Source organism: Perca fluviatilis, chromosome 24, assembly GCF_010015445.1.
Source record: "Perca fluviatilis chromosome 24, GENO_Pfluv_1.0, whole genome shotgun sequence".
NCBI lineage: Eukaryota > Metazoa > Chordata > Actinopteri > Perciformes > Percidae > Perca > Perca fluviatilis.
The window spans coordinates 18,303,389-18,322,967 of record NC_053135.1 but is presented as its reverse complement, the minus strand read 5'-3'; the positions used below and the strand labels follow the sequence as shown (position 1 = coordinate 18,322,967).

At 42.1% G+C, this 19,579-nt stretch overlaps 1 protein-coding gene across 6 annotated transcripts in view; it reads left to right on the top strand.

The window, feature by feature from the left end:
* LOC120554370 (plakophilin-4-like) overlaps positions 1 to 19,579 on the top strand; it is a 55,907-nt gene that overhangs the window by 4,136 nt on the left and 32,192 nt on the right. For 5 of the 6 annotated variants that reach the window (XM_039793237.1, XM_039793236.1, XM_039793240.1 and 2 more), the window contains exons 3-4: positions 13,643 to 13,755; positions 16,583 to 16,617. In XM_039793237.1, coding sequence (XP_039649171.1) covers positions 13,643 to 13,755; positions 16,583 to 16,617 — 148 coding nt within the window. Of the gene's footprint in view, positions 1 to 7,665; positions 7,851 to 13,642; positions 13,756 to 16,582; positions 16,618 to 19,579 lie in introns of those variants that run through there. The other variant, XM_039793241.1, reaches the window with a different exon arrangement.

Below are 19,579 nucleotides of genomic sequence, written 5' to 3'. Positions count from 1 at the left end.
GCACATCAGTTATTGCCTTCCATTGTGTTTGGGAGCCTGATGCGTCGCCACTTTGCTCTCATTTAGCCTGTTCAAAGCGGGGGAGTGATAGACGTGAGCAGGGAAATGCCAGAGCTGGAGAAGTGGCAACTTGGTAACGCTGAAACCAACGGCGTAGCTTCTGTTTCAACATTGACAATTCAACCACGCCATTTTTGAGCGTCAAACACTTCCGTTTCCCGCATTCCGGTTGAATTGTTATGCAACGACATGTGCCTTTTCTGCATCCATTTATGGTCTGCACATGTCTTTAATAATTATTAGGGAAAGGGAATTCTTCTTCTGTATGGTTCAAAACTTTCTGCATAGTCAAAACAAAAAAATCCTCTTCATATTCAAAACATTGCACGTGTTTTGGGGTGGTTTATTTTAGGAATCCTGTTCATCACAACAACAAATATGTTGGAGAACGACACCACGTTAAAAAGCCAGAAGCTCCAAAGTTTAAGTCTAAATAAAAATAAATCCCATCTTTATTTTTTGGGCCGTTTTTAGGCCTTAATTTCCACAGGACAGATGAAGATATGAAAGGGGAGAGAGAGGGGGGGAATGACATGCAGCAACGGGCCACAGGTCGGAGTCGAACCCGCAGCCGCTGCGTCGAGGAGTATACGTCTATATACTGTATGTGTGCCTGCTCTACCAACTGAGCTAACCCAGCCACACATCTTTTGTTGCGATCCTGTTGTGTGTTTTTTTTTTTAAATACGTGCTTTGAGCCCCCTGACGGTTATATTGTTACCTCTTTTGGGGAGTGGGTTGATTTTTCATATTTTTTTTGAAGGGGACAAATCTACCTCTTCTAAATATTGTCACTTCTTGAGCAAACGCTGAGAGATTGATTAGATGTTGAGATAACAGCTTGCAGCAAAGATGCTCCGACATGAAAGATGAGACGTCTGCAGCTGCTGCTTGCACCACGCTGTGAAAACCAAAACTGAAAAACATGTCCCTGATATCAGATCGAAACGGTTTACAGAGCTGTCACAATATGCCAAAGTACCAAGTTATAAGACAGGGGTCTTCAACATTTTTAAAGCCAAGGACCCCTTACCTGAAAGAGAGAGACGGAGCAGGAACCCCCTACTACATAGTTTATCAAATTTAAGTTGCATATTTAACTGGGCCTACAAAAATAAAAGCCTTTCATACATAGTACCTTTTAGTGCATAGAAAACTAGCGATAAAAGTAATTGGTGGCATGAACACACATGTGACAGTGAATCCTCAGGATCAACCTCATGGCTACCTTAGTGCCAGTAAGCCTATCATTAATGTCTTTTTTTTTTTTTTCACCAATTAGGCTGATTTATATTTGCTAATAACATGTTGGATTCATGTTAAGACGTTTTGAATTTATTTTTATATTTTTTACTTTTAAAAGTTGCAAAGGAACTCATTTGATTCATGTTGCCAGATGACGGTCTAGTACTGAAACGTTACCTACTATTACCAACCAGAGCAACACTAATTGATAGATCCGCTGTATCCGGTCGGCAAAACTCTGAACACATGACTTCAGAGCCGTTCTTTTCTCAAAGAGAAGCTGAACTCCAAGTCTTCCAGAGTCGCGGCCAAAGCCGATTCCAAAGACCACTGTTCGCCGGCAGCAGCAGCCATCTTCTTAGTTTTCAAGTAGCGGGGAATTCACGCTGAACAGTCGCAACTCTGCCGTCCTTATGTTAAGCCCCGCCCACCGACTCTATACACGATGTGATTGGCCTGACCAGAGTTTGGTTTTTCCAGCTTGCAAGCTGTCGGAGAGTAGCTAGACTGACCCTGGCTGCAAATTACATTTGCTGCCGCTAGGCTGCGTCTAGATTCCTAGGCTAGCTTGGAGGCAGATTTTGGACAGAGCCAGGCTAGCGGTTTCCCCCTGTTTTCATGCTTTGTGCTAAGCTAACTGGCTGCTGTATGTTGCTTCATATTTAATGGACAGACATTCAACTTCTTATTTAACTCTCTGCCTGATAGCGGAAAAGCACTTTTTCTTTTTTTTATTTAAATGTCCTAATTTTCTTTCAAGAATGAATTGACCAATGCTTAGAAGAGTCAGGGAAATGCACCGCTAAACACCAAAATGAACAAATATTACAACTGTAAATAGTGTAGATGTCTTATTTGTTTTATACACGTTTTAATTCAGTTCTGACATAAGATAAAACTGTATTGTCTTACACAGAACATTTCCTTGCATCGTCTGCTCCAACAATCAACAGATCACATTAAAAAACATAAAAAAAAAACATCTGTATGGTCACCCAACAAACCGCTGACACACCTTTTTGTCACGCGCGCACACACATACACACCCAAATGTGTCATATTTATGATAGTTATATATGCATATATATAATATCTTTAGAAGTTTTGGATACTTAACTACCATTTAAAATTAAATCTCTGGGGGTTTGGACAATGCTTGGCTGCACAGAATAAGCTTGCAATGCATCAATAAAGAACAATAACATCACAATCATTTTCCCATTGGTCTTTTTTTTTTTTTTTTTATCCTGTGAGGCAAAACAAACCAAGTTCATCTTTCATTATTTCCAAAAACATAGAGGATCTTGTCTGCCAAAATGTTATCAGATACTCATCCGCGCACTTGTTTGGTTCCCCGTGGCAGCCGTCGCTCCCAGGTGTAAAAGCCGGGTCCCACTGTATGAATGTGACGCAGGGAGCTGCTAAAACAGAACATGTCTGCTCAGCAAATCCCCTCCCAGGATAGAGAGGGGGGAGGGAGGGCCTCAATAAAACAACAACAACTGGGCCACTCAGCGCTCTCCACACTTGGATTGATTTTGACAAACAGGACCAGAAACACTACGTGCAGACGTCGAAGTGAATTTACCGAATCTCGATACAGATGATTGGAGACGTGTGGCCACTTTTCCTGCGAGAGGTTCGCCTCATATGAGCTGCAGGGTCACACTCTGAATGTGAGGGGTAAACCGGCTCTGTCAATCCAGTTATGTCACCGCCCACCACTGCCTGCCGCTGATGATATCTGAGGCTACATTTACATCGCTACGTTTTGGTTTCTAAGCGTTAAGTTTTGAGCCAAAAGCGATCACCGTGCACACAAGTGTTTTTATCTCCAGTAGAAGAACTAATCTCTGTTAAAACTAACACGCCCAAACCTCATATCTCATCAACATTCTGGTATACTGGGCATAAACAGGAGGCAGCGTGGAGACTCCGCCCGCTGCAGGTAGTTTACCATGGTAACGTCAGTAGCTTTAGTCTCAGAGAATGAGACGCCGTGACCCATGAGACCCAATCAGGAGGAGAAACGTTGGCGTCAGTGTCGGTGTCGCCAAAGGTCTCCGTTTGCGGCCGTTGAGACGGCAACACAACCCCGCAGATTCCAAACCAAAACGGGTCCGATGTGAGAAGTTTGGAGCCTCCCCAGCCACTTTAAGATCTTTTTACTCTGCCACTGTGGAGAGAGTATCCTGACGCAGAGTATGGCAGCGTGGTATGGCAACAGCTGTGAGAAGGACAGGAAGGCCCTCTGCTGAGCGTTGCTGCGGTTCAGCTCTCCCATCCCTGGACGAACTCCATCAGAAGAGATGTTGGAGGAGGGCTGTCAAGATTTTAAAACACACCTCCCACCCTGGCAGCTGCCTAGTTCAGCTGCTGAAATCAGGCAAGCGATTCAGGAGCATCATGGCTAATACAGGAAGACTCGGGAGGAGTTTTGATCCACAAAACATGACAAACTGCACAATGCACCTTGCACTTTAAGCCCTGGATCTACTTTAGTGAGCACTTTAGTAGTACAAGGATTTATTATATTTATGAGTAGGGGTAGTCTGGGTGGTATATTTATTATTGTTTAGCTTATTTATTCATATTTCTAACTTAAGTTTTATTTTATAACTTAATTATGCTATTAGTTATTATATAACACAGTTGGAGTGGGGTCAGGAATTCATTTCACTGCTTGTTGTAAGTGTATGACTATGCATGTGACAAATAAACTTGAAACTTGATGAGAGGGGGAAACGTAACGGAAGATCTTACTTTTTAAACCAAAACGTAGCAATGTAAATGTATCCTGAGGCACTAGTCTCACATTGCCAGATCTTCCTCCACAGCGCTGCAGAGAAGGGTCTGGTTAGTCCACACAGCATTCTGGGATAGGAGAAAAAACGCTGGTTGGTTGCATTTCTTTAAACCAATCACAATCGTCTTGGGCGGCGCGAATCTCCGGACGCAGGGACGGTGGCTCTGCAGAATATATTCAGGAAGGAACTTGTTTTGGTGGAACATTTGCACGCCGCAAAAGACGCCAAATATAATTTAAATGAAGTTAACTGTTGAAACAATAAAAAAGTGAGCTATTTAAATTAGCTGGATACGGGGTCTGGGTAGCTCACCTGGTAGAGCGCGCGCCCATACATAGAGGTTTACTCCTCGACGCAACGGCCGCAGGTCTCCCAAAGGCCTCTCTCTCCCCTTTCATGTCTTCAGCTGTTCTTGCACGATGCAATCTTTTTCTTAAAACTTGCCATTTTCAGCGTGTTGCTCAGAGGTTCCGGTTAATGTTTCTCGATGTGACCGGAGTTTAAAGTTAATGCAAAGAAAGCGGAAAGTGAGGGACATCCGGCGGAACTACCGGCGGCGCCCGAACTATCCTGTAGATGAACCGTCGTCGATGTCGACTACTGAGGCACAAAACTGTTGCTGTTTGACATCTGCCTGGATTTGATAGCATGCTCTCTTGTCATATTTTTGGAATGGAGCGCTTTTGATGCCTTGTTGACTCAACATCATGGGCGCTCAAGGTTGCGTGTCAGTCATGTTTGCGGGCAGCAGCAAAGTCCCGGTGACGTGGAACAGGAAGCTGATTTCTCTTGTGGAAAATCCACCCTTGGGTACGGTTTAAAATCACATCAATCTGTGATGTTTCCTTCATTTCCAGGAGTCACGGTGAACCCAATTTGCGTCGACCTTCCTCATCTACTTAGTGACTTCCACCGTCTCCTCGAGCATCAACTTGTTGCTTTTCCATCAAAGGTGGGCGAATAAAGAGACGTGAAGCGCTTTAATGCATCAGTGGGTTACATGTGTTGGCGGAAAGAGCAAGAGAGACGTTAAAAACAAAAGCGGGATGCACGGCATTCTGGTCTGTTGAGGCTATTGTGGGTGTAGTAACTGGTACCTCTGCTTTTCCTCTATTATTTCTCCCTGTGTGATTGTTAAACGACGTGGTGCCTCTGAAAAGAAATTGAAACGCACAAAATTAAAGCTGTGGTTTCGACACAGATATTCATAAAATGAAAGGCTTCTTGCATCAAAATGGGCCTGAAAATAAGTGTCTCTTAAGTGTGAATGCTCCCTTTTTTATGATGGCGATTGGAGGAAAAAATGCACTTAAAGTATTAAAATTAAAAGTACTCCATGCAGAAATGCTCAAGTAAAGTACAAGTACCTCATTGTATGTCATCGACAGATATTGGTAAAAGAAATGCTTCTCGGAGCAGCATAAATGGGCCTGAAAATAAGTGTCTTTAAGTGTGAATGCTCCATTTTTCAGATGGCATTTTTATAGCAAGAGCAGGAATGTGTTGCCGCGGCAGAACTAGGCCGAACATTTCACGGATATCACCGATGCAGTCTGGATAAAACCAAACTGCGGGGGCTATGATTAGACACGGCAAGGAGGAGTAAGACTCTGAGGTGGTTGGTGTGTCACTCGATAAGAGAGAGAGAAAAACACTTTGTGACAGCGCACAATAAGCCACGGCGAATGGGCCAGTAGCCTCCAGCTGGTACGAGACATCGCCTGGCACGGCTCTGCATCTGCATCAGGGCTGGGCGTGTTCCCAGACGTCACGAGGCGACCGGCGCACGGCGCCATGCGGCTCTGTTTGTCTCTCGAGGCGAGGCCCTAACGCGGCGAGGCTGAAACAAGGAGGGCTGTGTGTTCCCTGTCCTGTCTCTGTGCTGCTCTGTAGCAGTGGTGGAAGAACTATTCAGATCCTTTACTTAAGTAAAAGTACTGACACCACTCTGTAAAAATACTCTGTTACAAATAAAAGTCCTGCATTATAAAAATGTTAAGTAAAAGTAAGTATCATCAGGAAAATGTAGTTAAAGTATTAAGCATCTCCTCCTATTGTAGACAGTGTAAAGGATCCAACCAGTAGTGTGTTTAATGGTCTCATCATCTCAGCTGGACTTGTAGCCGTTATATTGTCGGCTAGTTTACTTTAGAATCAAACATCAGATTTTATAAACTACATGTGTTTTGTGTGCAGGAATCTTAATGTGTAAAGTAACTAGTAACTAAAGCTGTAACAGATGAATAAAAAGTCCAATATTTCTCTCTGAAATGTAGCGGAGTAGAAGTAGAAAGCGGCATGAAAAGAAAAGACTCAAGTAAAGTAACAAGTACCTCAACATTTAGACTGAAGTACAGCACTGGAGTAAATGTACTTACCGGTAGTTACATTCCACCACTGCTGTGAAGTGATGTAAGGAGATGTTGAGGCAGAGCCAGCAGTGATTCTGTGACAGTTTAGCGTTAAAGCTAATGACAATAAACGACCGAAAATGAATGGGGGTCTTGTGAAAAGATTTCTTTTCTTTGCTTGCTAATTACATTGAATAGAGAAAGCCAACCACTTTTTATAATAGTTATTTTTTCATTCGATTAGATATTTCTTTTGGGGGGAGTGGGGGGTTCATCTGAACTAATGTTTATTTTTCGGAGTACAGCAGACTCGGTGCCTCTGAAATCAGGCCAGTTTACTTTGTTTTTGCTGCCAGCTGCGATAGCATGAAGAGACGGTCAGAGTGCATGAGACACCAGCAAATAAGCAACATGATGAGACCGATAACTAAATCGCTGTACACCCTCTGACTAAAGAGACTGTCAAGGCTGTGTGCATCACATGGCCAGAGCTGACCCAAATACAAAAGAGCTTTTTATCAAGAGACGTAAACGGATGAAAAGCTGTGTGTAGTTTTTAAAGGATTGGGATTTGAAGGGCTTTCATCCTACTGTACTAGTAAAAAAAAATGAAATGTAGATAGATGGATAAACTTTTGTATTATTTTAAATGTACAATATGTAATTTTCTGCCGCTAGGGGTCTCTCCTTCAAAACAATGGATGTAAACACGGACTTAAGATGACGTTGTGTTGTGGCATTATGGGAGTTGTAGTTTAATACAATTGCACATTCAAATTTATGATTCAAATAGATCTGTTAACGGATAGGTTTATACATTACGGTTTTATCCTTGTTACATTTAGTAACGTCTATTCATGATAAAATAGCTGCAGTTTCCCCCACAAAATTACGTTTTCTTGATTTGATTTGTATTGGTAGCTAACGTTAGCTAGCTAGCTAGTTGACCAGTTAGCGAGCAAGCAAGCTAACAATATCACAATATATTTCACCTCAGTGTCACTTTTTGGATGTTTTCAGCACCGGGGGGAAAGAGGTTTGCTGTAATGTTACTCAACACCTCTGAGAGACTTAGGCTGGGGCTGGCCGCCGAGTATCTCTGGTGCCGAACTGCAGCCCCGGATATACCGGACGAGGATACGCTGAGAGACTTCCTTCACGGCTGGGGCTGGCTGCTGAGTATCTTTGGGGCCGAGGATACGCCTAGCTACATCAATAGGATGGCTGCCGGGTGATGCTTTCGGACTCTCCCCACCTTCACCTTTTTGTCCACAGGACAGTCACCATTTGTGGGTCAAACGTAACTGTAAAGAAGACCGCTAAAGGGGGAGAACGTCGGTCTGTTTCCCCAACGGAACACAAAACTTTCTGAAACATTTAGGATAGTGTAAGTACACAACTAAACAAAATATATAACATAGGTATAGTCATTTTTAGACATTTTAATAAAGAAATGTTCCATATTGTACCTTTAATCACTGTGTCCCACTAAGACCAAAATCTGAAATTTTTTGACATCTGTTTTAGCATATGAAAGTTATTTTGCCAAAGAAGTGTATGCAATGAAAACCCCACATGAACATGTTAAAAATGCAGCAACAGCAAAAAAACAAACTGCAGCAGCGGTTGAAGAAGTATTCAGACCCTTCAGTTCAAGTACTAATACCACACTGTGAAAATACTCTAAGTTAAAGTCCTGCAATTGAAAATGTTACTTAAGTAAAAGTTTGTAAGTATCATCAGGAAAATGTAGCGGAGTAGAAGTAGAAAGTGGAATGAAAATAAAAGACTCAAGTAAAGAACAAGTACCTCAACATTTGGACAGGACAGTGCTTGAATAAATATATTCCGTTACATTTCAGTACTGAACTGCAGTTACTACAAGTGAGCTAGTATTTCGCAAGTTAAGCTACGCTGCCACAGCTTGCCTCACCTTAAGATAAATTTACACATAAATGTTTCCCAATCTGTTATCCATAATTATCCATCCACCACTGCTAATTATAATTTGGAAATCTCTGTTGCTACAGACAATGCACCAATCATTTCTTTTCTTACTGATTTTTATTTATTTCTTTAAAGAGGAACAGCAACCACAATACTAACCTTACCAACTATTATAATAATAATAATAGAGGTATGATTAATAATAGTTTCTTGGGAGCGTTTTCTGAAGGATCTTCACCAGCACACACTGGATGCTGGTCACAAAGATGCCATTTCCCTTTTTGGTGAAGTGCACTCCGTCTGCCAGAAATATTTTCCTGTCAAAATATCTCAGGAGGGGATGTTCAATGACTTCGCCGCCAAAGTTGCCAACAGCCTTTCTCATGCATTTGTTGACGGTCTTCCTGTCGACGTTGACCCTCCCTGGCGGTCCATTTCTCCACACTTTCCGCTCGTTGATACAGGAATATGCAATCGTCATTGATGGAAACTCTGCATTGAGCTCCATCAATTCCTGCTCCATTATGGATGCAAGTTTCTTGGCGGGCGTCATGCCCAGATCGTTGCCACCAGCGTGGACAACCAAGCTGTCAGGGGGACTCTGAGCGTTTGACAACTCTGCATAAAAACGGGGGAGGACGCCACTCCAGCGCATGCCTCCTTTGCCAAACCACTCAACTTTGGCATTAAGTCCGAAGTTCTCCCCAAAGTTCTCATACGCTGCTTCCTCCCCTCGTCGGATATAACTTGACCCGATGATCCATATCTTGGTTACTGCTTTTGTCTCTTTTTTTTGTCCTCCTTCCTCTGACATGTGCCATGGATCACACGTTTTTCACGGTAAGGCCTTTTTATCAGAGGTCTACCTTCACAGATCTTCCTCCTCTTCCTTTCTGGGGAGGAGATCTTTGGGATTATTTTGCTGCCCTTTGTAATTTTACGGTAAGGCCTTTTTATCAGAGGTCTACCTTCACAGATCTTCCTCCTCTTCCTTTTTTTTTTCCAGAGGCTTGATGTGGGCAAATCTAAATGTATCCTTGTCAGATATTGACAATATGTGTTGTGGACTTTAAGTCCAAAATGAGGATCTTTTGGATAACTGGTTTTCTGAGGGTGGCTGCTGGGTTGGCTCAGCGTCAACCTCATCTGAGCTCAGACTTTGCAGACAACAGAAGTCCATCAGATGGCTCATTGTAACAAAAGGATGTTGCAACACTTGGCCGGGTGTTATTCTCTGAGTAGGATCCAGCTGCAGCATCTGCTTGACCAGATCCACAAAGTTCTCCAGGTCAGCCTTATCGCTCAGAGTGTCCGCTTCTGATAGACGCCTGTCTGGCTTCTGCCGGACTTTCTTCAGATCATCCAGGGAGCCGAACAAGCAGTCGATCCACGGGATGCGTCCATACTCGTGTGGCGTCATGAGTTTCCACACATTTGGCCAAGTCTTCCAGTAAAACTGACTCGTTTTGAGTCCAGTGCTGAGGAAGTACCCTGGCAGCTGACCCTGAGTTTGCGTTATCTTCCAAATCATGTCATAGTCACAGCTTCCAATGTAAAGCGGGAAGCCTACGAACAGCTCGGCAGCTATGCAGCCCAGGGACCACATGTCTATGGCCTCGTTACAGGAGAGACCCAGAATGGTCTCTGGAGCCCGGTACCACTGGTGCTGAATACGTGAGCCCTGCTCTGCTTTTGAGGCATCGCAGGCGGAGCCAAAGTCAATCAGTTTTATCTTTAATGGCTGCCCTACATGGTCCACCAGCATAATTTTCTCAGGTTTGAGATCTGAATGAGCGATCCCTAAGCTCTTCAGGGAAGTGACGAGGTCGGTCTCATATTCACAAATTCCTTGAGATTCATGTCCAGCAGTTCAAATTCCTGGCAGAGATGTGCTTTGTAGATGAATGAGCTGTCCCACCTTACAAAGTGCCACATGTCTGGGTCGAACGCCCTCAGCTTTTGCAGGATGGCATCCTCTTCTTCTGCCTCAGACATTGAGCGTTTCTTCGTTATCCTCACAGCCACCGTCTCATTTGTGGCTAACTTAACACATTTGGTGACTTTCGCAAAGGCTCCTTGTCCAATTAAGTCCAGGACTAAGTAGTCTGAAGACTCGGAGGAGAGCCGGCTTCCTCTGATGACTTGGAGGTCCGTGTCCAAAGAGGCAGCAGAGCAGGACTTCTCAGCCATTTTATAATGGGAAACCTGCTGCTTTTAACTCATAGCTACAGGTTAGGGAAGCTAGTTTGAATGAAATGCCAACAGCTTATCCTGACAAAGGTCAGTTGACTGATATGGTGAAGATGTGTTGGCTGTGTTCTGGAACATTTGGCACTATTGTGTCATATTCCACTGAACACTCAGGACGTCATGGTGAAGGAGTCAACGAGCAGAATGCAGCTGATGTTTTTCTGGTCCTACTTGAACTCTGGTGCTACTTTTACATTGCTACGTTTTGGGAGTTTGGAGCCAAAACCGATGTCCTTGCACCAAGTGTTTTTATCTCCAGTAGAAGAACTAATCTCCGTTTAAAATAACACGCCCAAACCTCATATCTCATCAACATCCCAGTATACTGGGCATAAACAGGAGGCAGCGAGTATACTAGTATGGTAGTTGCCATGGTAACGTTTAGTCTCAGAGAACGAGGCGTCGTGACCAATAAGACTTGATCAGGCGGCAAAACATTGGCGTCGGTGCAGGTGTTGCCAAAGGTCTCCGAAATCAAGGAGAGGGTTAACTTTTCCGACTACAGATTGGTGGGACGTGGTCAGAAAGCACAGGGGAGCCACTTTGTTTCTCCCACTATGCCTCTAGAGTCCGAAGCTAATCACAGTCACTCTCTCACTTGCTCTACCACACACACACACACACACACACACACACACACACACACACACACACACACACACACACACACACACACACACACACACACACACATACACACAGGTTTGTGGCACTATCTTTGTGGGGACCAGTCATTGATATAATGCATTCCCTAGCCCCTTATCCTAACCTTAACCATCAACAACTAAATGTCAAACAGCCCTTTGAACTTGTGGGGTCCAGCATTTTGGCCCCACAAAGCTGTCGGGACCCCACAAGTATACTGAAGTCCTGGCTTTTGGACCCCACAAATATAGTTAAACAAGCACACACACACACACACACACACACACACACACACACACCATAAATCCCCCTTAAAGGTAAAATATATAGACAACTCTGCTTACTGTGTCACAGTAGGCAAATCGCCCTCATCAGACCTTTCACTCAGACTGAGAGTATTTTTCTGAACTACTTCACAACGAGGGTTTCCTGGGAAGCGGTGTGTTTTCCAGCCGGGTGGTTTTTATATTTAGACATTATTTGCAGACAACTAATTCTCCAGTGGACCTCCGTGTTGACACACCAGCTGTGGTTCCTAGAAGATTTATGAAGCAGCTGGGAAGCCTCTAGTGTTATGTAACAGAATACAGAGGAGGGAGTGCCAAAACTACCGGCTCTCCGACCACAATCGGCAAACATCTGCTCTACTGTCATACCCTTGAGCAAGGCATTGGATCCGTACCAGCTCGTAGTGTTTTTAATAAGTAGGGCATATTTAAGTGTTGTGCAGCGGTGGATGAAGTATTAAGTATATGAAGTATAAGATCTGTTACTTAAGTAAAAGTACAAATGTAACACTGCAAAAAATACTGAAAATACTCAAGTAAAGTACAAGTACCTCAACATTTGTACTTAAGTACTGAAGTAAATGTACTTAGTTACATTCCACCGCTGGTGTTTGGATTGTCAAAATTGCCAAAAGTACACTGATGGCTACATTTCATGCCTATTTTGAGATAGATATCACAATGTTTCTGTGCTTAATAACATTTTGGAAATGTACAAACTAATACCAGTTAAAATAGTCTTTTTTTTTTTTTATGTCTTGTAATCATGAAGAAATTTGGTGTTTCAGGGGTAAACAAGAGGACAATTGGCCCGTTTATCAGTGATTCACTTAAATCATGAAGTGCTGTGCCAACTGAACATCTGATTCACATTAACCTTCAGGACACACATGCCTCCATCCCTTCTTTGGTAGGTGGTACAGCTCGAAGAGTGAGACCAGAAACGGAGAAACAAGTAGGCATGAAAGTCTCAATGCGTCAAGGTCTTCACACAATTGGATATAGTTATCTATTGTCTTAAATTCCCAGGGAAAAAAACGGTTAGTCATGTTGGACGGAAGGCGAAATGTGTCTTACATTTGAATTTGACTGCTGTCGAAAGTCCTACAAAATTTTAAGTTTGACTTTAAAACTTCCAATATTTACTGTCCTCCCCATATTAGTCTCGCATTGCCAGACCTTCCTCAACAGCGCTGCAGAGGAAGATCTGGCGAGTCCACACAGCATCCTGGGATGGGAGAAAAACATGCTCTGGTTTATTGGCATTTCTTTAAACCAATCACAATCGTCTTGGGCGGCGTTCAGCGCCATACGGAGCAACGGCACCTCTGCAAAAAAGCCTCGGGAAGGAACTTGTTTTGGTGGAACACCTGTACGTTCAAATGTAGTTTGTCGTGCAACAGAAAACTCAGATTGGACAGATAGTCTAGCTAGCTGTCTGGATTTACCCTGCAGAGATCTGAGGAGCAGTTAACCATAGTCCTCATCCAACACAAAAGAAAGCACACGGTAACGGATATCTGGCCCAAATGAGTGAAATCCGGCGGAGTTTTAGTCAGCAACGGAGTAATCCCGGAAGTGGAACGCCGTGGATATAGACTATCCCCATGTAGACCCGAAATGTCAGACCGCTGCTGTGTATGTTTATTGGATTGTTTCCACTCAGTCTTCCTCTAAATTTACAGAATTGGCACAATAATGAATGTAAGCCCCCCAGACCCCTGAGGCCCATTTTGAGCCAGGAAAACCCCTGACATAGGTGCAGGGCAACCTGCCGCTCGGACCCCGGGCGCTGTCCTCAGCTGCTCTGCGGCGGGTCCTCGGCTCAGACACAGGTCTAGTGTTTTAAATCTTGAATCCACTTTAGCAGTGTCTCAGCGCGCTCACAGCAGGTGAGAAATCAGTCGAGTCATTCAGGACAAATACAAAATGGGTTTAACATCTAATTCTAACTGGCATCAAATAGGGCTTTAAAAGGAGGCTTAAATTGCAGCGTCGTGGTGGGTGTCGGCACTGTCGGGTTATGACTGCCATAACTGTCTTCCCGTAGGAGCTTCAGTTTGAGCGGCTGACTCGGGAGCTGGAAGAGGAGCGGCAGATCGTGGCGAGCCAGCTGGAGAGGTGCATGCTGGGAGCTGAGTCACCAGCGGGAGACAGTAGCAGGTAGCTTTGACGGCATGTTTTTTTGGATTGAATCACAAAAGATGTATCTTATTTTCCAGTAAATAAGAGAGAACGTATTGATACTACACTGAGATTTGGTTGGTTTCTTTGTTATTCAAGGATTGAAGTTGAAGTTGTTGCTATAAAATGCTCTCATGGTTCATAAAAATAAGATCTTATTCTGAAATTTACCACTTATTCACAATATCATTTCCTGATTAAAAAAAATTAAGAGTTTCTTCAAAAAAGGTTGATAAAATGTTACTTTAAGATCTACTGGCTATTCTCTGTAAGTCCCAAAATGCACTCAAAACACAATTTCTGTCCTTGTAAGAATTACAGTTGGCTGTAAGTCATGCGTGGTTGCAGACCGCTCTGTCAAACCACATAATGGTGAGGTTTGTCTTCATGAGGAACGATGTTCAGATAATTGACAGTCACATTGGGCTGTCACAACCTGCGTACGTCACTTCTGAACATAAAACAGAAACCTTCAGATCCACAAAACGGCCACACAATGTAGCATGAAGAGGGACTATTTTGACATTGAAATAGTCAAGATGTTGGCATAAGACGTGTTTAATAATCCATATCACAATATCCAATAACCTTTGATTTTGGCCATAATCTTGCGGGGAAAAAATAGAGATGGTCTGATACCATTGTTTGCTTCCTGATACTGATTCCGATACCTGAACTTGTGTATTGGCCGATACTGATACCAGTGTGTCATATATTTTATTATGTTTTAACAGCTGTGTACTACTATCCCTATATGGATGTGATATGATTTCTATCTTTGTTGTTAAACACCACAGAACTTTCTTTTACTATCCAGTTTGACAGTCGGTCATAATGGAAAAAGAACATGAAAAAACTACTTTTAAAGTAGATTTTCTTCACGGCTAAACTACGTGGTATCCGATCGGGGCATAAACTCCAGTACTCTCCGATACCAGCATTTTAGACCGTATCGGAGGCTTTTCTGATACTGGTATTTACACTGTTAGAAAAGTCTGCAGAAATACGGGCTAATATATCGTCTTAAAGGGTAACTACCGTTTTTTTCAACCTGGACCCTATTTCCCTGTGTTTTTGTGTCTAAGCGACTGATGGGAACATCAATCTTTGACACTGGTCCAGTATTAAGCGAGATCGCTGCAGTCGGCAGCGGCGAAACAAGCTACAATGGAAGTTAATAGGGCAATTGTGCACCTTCGATTTACTTTCACAAAAGTGCTTGTTTTGCCGCTGACAGGCTCAGATTATTAGACTACATGTAAATAAACGGTAATATTAGCATCGTAAAATACACTTCATTCAAAGTCGACAGAAACAAAATAAATCTATAAAAAAGCTGTTTTGGTTAGTCCTTCCACTTTTCCAACCATCACAACTCGAAAAACTACTTGAAATAAATGTGAAAATATGTTGCCGTTGAAAGTATTGTTTGTTTAAATGGAGTCTGGTGGGTTTAGATCTGTTTCTGGTTAAACAGAAAGGTCATAAAAAGGTTTTAAAGGTCTATCTCTGTAGGGATCCTTTCCATAATGTTGTCAGATACTTAGAATATTAATCTGAGCCTGTTGGTGGCAAAACAAGCACTTTTGTGGATGTAAATACAAGCTGGACAATCACCCTATTCATTTACATTGTAGCTTGTTTCTCTGACTGCCGACTGCAGCGATCTCTGTTAACCCTTGTGTTGTCTTCCCGTCAACCTAGAAAAAAAATTATTTCCCGACGTTTTTGACACCTTTTTTTCACAGTTTGTTTTTGCTTTTTCTTGCTTTTTAAATTGTTAAATTTTTCTTCTACACATTTTCAGCACTTATTTCTACGTCCCATATTTTCTGATATAAAAACAAAAATTGAAAACTGGTCAATGTGACCTGAAGTCAACACAAGGGTTAATACTGGACCAATGTCAAAGGTTGTTGTTCCCATCAGTCACTTAGACACAAAAATATAGGGAAATAGGGTTAGTTGCAGGTTGAAAAAAAGGGTAGTTACCCTTTAATGTGAAGGAATTTTCTGTAATGATTTTTCATGTTTTTTTTTTTTTTTTGGATTAACAGAAATGTCTGTAAACATAACGGTAAAATGGTACTGGTAATTTTCTGCCAGTACATTATCCGTTTTTGTATGGATTTTTGTAAAGTAAAAACTGGTCTTTTGTTCTTGTTATGAGATGAAATGAAAGGGAAGGAGAGAGAAGGATGGAGGTTGGGAAGGAAAGAGAGGGAAGGAGGTAGGGAAAGAGAGGGAAGGAAAGAGGGAAGGAGGTAGGAAAGAAAAGAGAGGGAAGGAAAGAGGGAAGGAGAGAGGGAAGGAAAGAGGGAAGAAGAGAGAAGGAAGGATGTAGGGAAGGAAAGAGAGGGAAGGAGGTAGGGAAGGAAAGAGGGAATGAAAAGAGAAGGATGTCGTAAGTTAGAATTTTTCCAGCTGCAGGTGTTTCCTTAGCCCAGAGAACACAGCGCGGAGCGTCAGGTTCTAGAACATGTCTGATCCCCAGCTGGGATCAACGGACTTCATCTTTTTATCAATTTGAAAAGTAAATTGAAATCCACACAGTAATGACAGAGGCTTGGGAAGAAATGTTTTTGAGATAGATATATCAATCTCAAAAACATTTCTGTCATATATATATATATATATATATATATATATATATATATATATATATACACACACACACACACACACATTTGAAACCCTTTCTTCCTGGATGATTGAATGTCATATTCGGCCATGACTCCAATTTGATTCATGTGTGTCTCTCTGCTTTCTCCTCTCCTCCACTTCCTCCTCGTTTCGTCTGCCGAAGCTCATCCGAGAAGTCGTTTGCATGGAGATCCGCAGGTACGATTTCTCACTTTGAACCTGAAGTTTTATTTTTAAAAGTGTTTTTGTTTTTTTGTTTAGGAAGATAAAGTTACAGGAAGATTCTTCCAATTCTACACCACAAGGTACAGTGCTCGGTTAGTAAAGGCGATAGGAACTAATTTTCTCTCTATATACATTGCAAAGCATAAGTGACTACACCCATGCTAAAGTTAGCTAAAAAGAGGAATAAAAAAAACATCTTTTGGAATTTGATCTTAATGCCTTAATTAAAAAAAATGAGAAAAAATCCAACCTTTAAGACACCAATTTTCTTTGTGAATGAATAATGTATCGTAAATAAATAAATGTTCTTCCTTAAAATACAGGGGGCATACAGTGGGGCTCGAAGGTTTGGGCACCCCAGGTAAAAATTTTTATTAATGTGCATAAAGAAGCCAAGAAAAGATGGAAAAATCTCCAAAAGGCATCAAATGACAGATTAGACATTAGACAAAAAAAGTTTGATTTTATTTCCATCATTTACACTTTCAAAATAACAGAAAACAAAAAAATGGCATCTGAAAAAGTACTGCCCCCTTTGGCAAGTATCACAGCTTGTAAACGCTTTTTGTAGCTAGCCAAGAGTCTTTCAATTCTTGTTTGAGGTATCTTTGCCCATTCTTCCTTACAAAAGTCTTCCAGTTCTTTGAGATTTCTGGGCTGTCTGTCACGCACTGCTCTTTTAAGGTCTATCCATAGATTTTCAATTCTGTTGAGGTCAGGAGATTGTGAAGGCCATGGCAAAACCTTCAGTTTACGCCTCTTGATGTAATCCACCGTGGATTTTGAGGTGTGTTTAGGATCATTATCCATTTGTAGAAGCCATCCTCTCTTTAACTTCAGCTTTTTCACAGATGGCATCAAGTTAGCGTCCAAAATTTGCTGAAATTTTATTGAATCCATTATTCCATCTACTCGTGAAATGTTCCCTGTGCCACTGTCTGCAATACAACCCCAAAGCATGATTGATCCACCCCCATGCTTAACAGTTGGACAGAGGTTCTTTTCATTAAATTCTGTGCCCTTTCTTCTCCAAACGTACCTTTGCTCATTCCGGCCAAAAAGTTGTATTTTAACCTCATTGGTCCACAGAACTTGTTTCCGCAATGCATCAGGCTTGTCTATATGTTCATTTGCAAACTTCAACGCTGATTTTTGTGGTGAGGACGTAGAAGAGGTTTTCTTCTGATGACTCTTCCATGAAGACCATGTTTGTACAAGTATCTCTTTATAGTGGAACGGTGTACCACAACTCCAGTGTCTGCCAGATCTTTCTGGATGGATCGTGCAGTCAAACGTGGGTTTTGACTTGCTTTTCTCACAATCCTGCGAGCTGTTCTGTCTGATATTTTTCTTGGTCTTCCAGATCTTGCTTTAACTTCCACTGTTCCTGATGACTGCCATTTCTTAATTACATTCCGAACAGAGGATATTGGCATCTGAAAACGCTTTGCTATCTTCTTATAGCCTTCTCCTGCTTTGTGAGCGTCAACTATTTTCAGTTTCAGTTTTCTAGACAACTGCTTAGAAGAACCCATGGTGCTGATTGTTGGGGCAAGGTCAGATGAGTCTGGGCATTTAAAACCTTTGAGATTGACATCACCTGGTCTTTCCAGACGATGATGGAGAACAATCCATGACACTGTCAGGTCTCAGCTTTCCAAAGGGGGCGGTGCATGCTATAAATTCTGCAGGGTGGCCAAACATTTGCAGACGCCATTTTTTTGTTTTCTTTTATTTTGAAAGTGTAAATGATGGAAATTAAATCTAACTTTTTTTGACATATTATAAGAATGCCTAATCTGTCATTTGATGCCTTTTGGAGATTTTTCCATCTTTTCTTGGCTTCTTTATGCACATTAATATAAATTTTTACCTGAGGTGCCCAAACTTTCGAGCCCGACTAAGTATACACACCCCTATGTTAAATTCCCATAGAGGCAGGCAGATTTTTATTTTGAAAGGCCAGTTATTTCATGGATCCAGGATACTATGCATCCTGATAAAGTTCCCCTTGGCCTTCGGAATTAAAATAGCTCCCCCACATCATCACATACCCTTCACTATACCTACAGAGTGGCATGTTTTTTTTTCAGTTAGCATGGGTTAATAATAAAGTGTTACCATCTTATACTGCAAACAAAAGGTCCTGCAGCTTAACATTCGATCAAATCTATATGATTTCGGCCCCAAAGAAAGCATTTTTTCCCCACGATGTAGAAAGACAATTTAGACTTCAAAGTGCTGAAAATTGCCTGAATGCAGCACTGGCCGATGAAAAGAAGCAAAGCAAAACCAAAGTTTCCGGCAGAATGTATGGCCTTTGAAATGGACCCATTTACTATTCTTTCAAGGATATGTCTACTCTGTTTCCTGGGCCATTTTTCAACTCCCCACATTTAATATCTGTGATTTAAGGGGATTCTGTCTGCAAAGGTGATGCTGCAAAAGTGTCGCCATACAGACTTGTTTTGATATTTTATGGTACCGTATTGTAGGGAAATGTGTCACTTTTCCCAACAGTCTACCCAGGACTCAGGACTGATTGTTTTTAACTTTTATTTTATTTTTGTGTTAAGTCTTGCAGCACAATACAGGTGAGGGACAAAACAAAGACAAGACTAAATCATGTAATAGAAATGAATCCACGTGTGAACAATTGAGACACTAAAACATCAACAAACGGGGTGTGTGTGTGTGTGTATGCATGCATGGTGTGTGTGTGTGTGTGTGTGTGTGTGTGTGTGTGTGTGTGTGTGTGTGTGTGTGTGTGTGTGTGCGTGCATGGGTGAGAAAAATAGTGTGTTTATGAAGCGGACAAAGGGGAATGATTTTGGGGGGACAGGTGAAGGGAAAAGTACATTAGATTAAGCAATGAAAAGGGCGCCAAAAACTAAAAACTCAGATTGAGAAATAAATCTGGTTGTAGGAGAGAAAA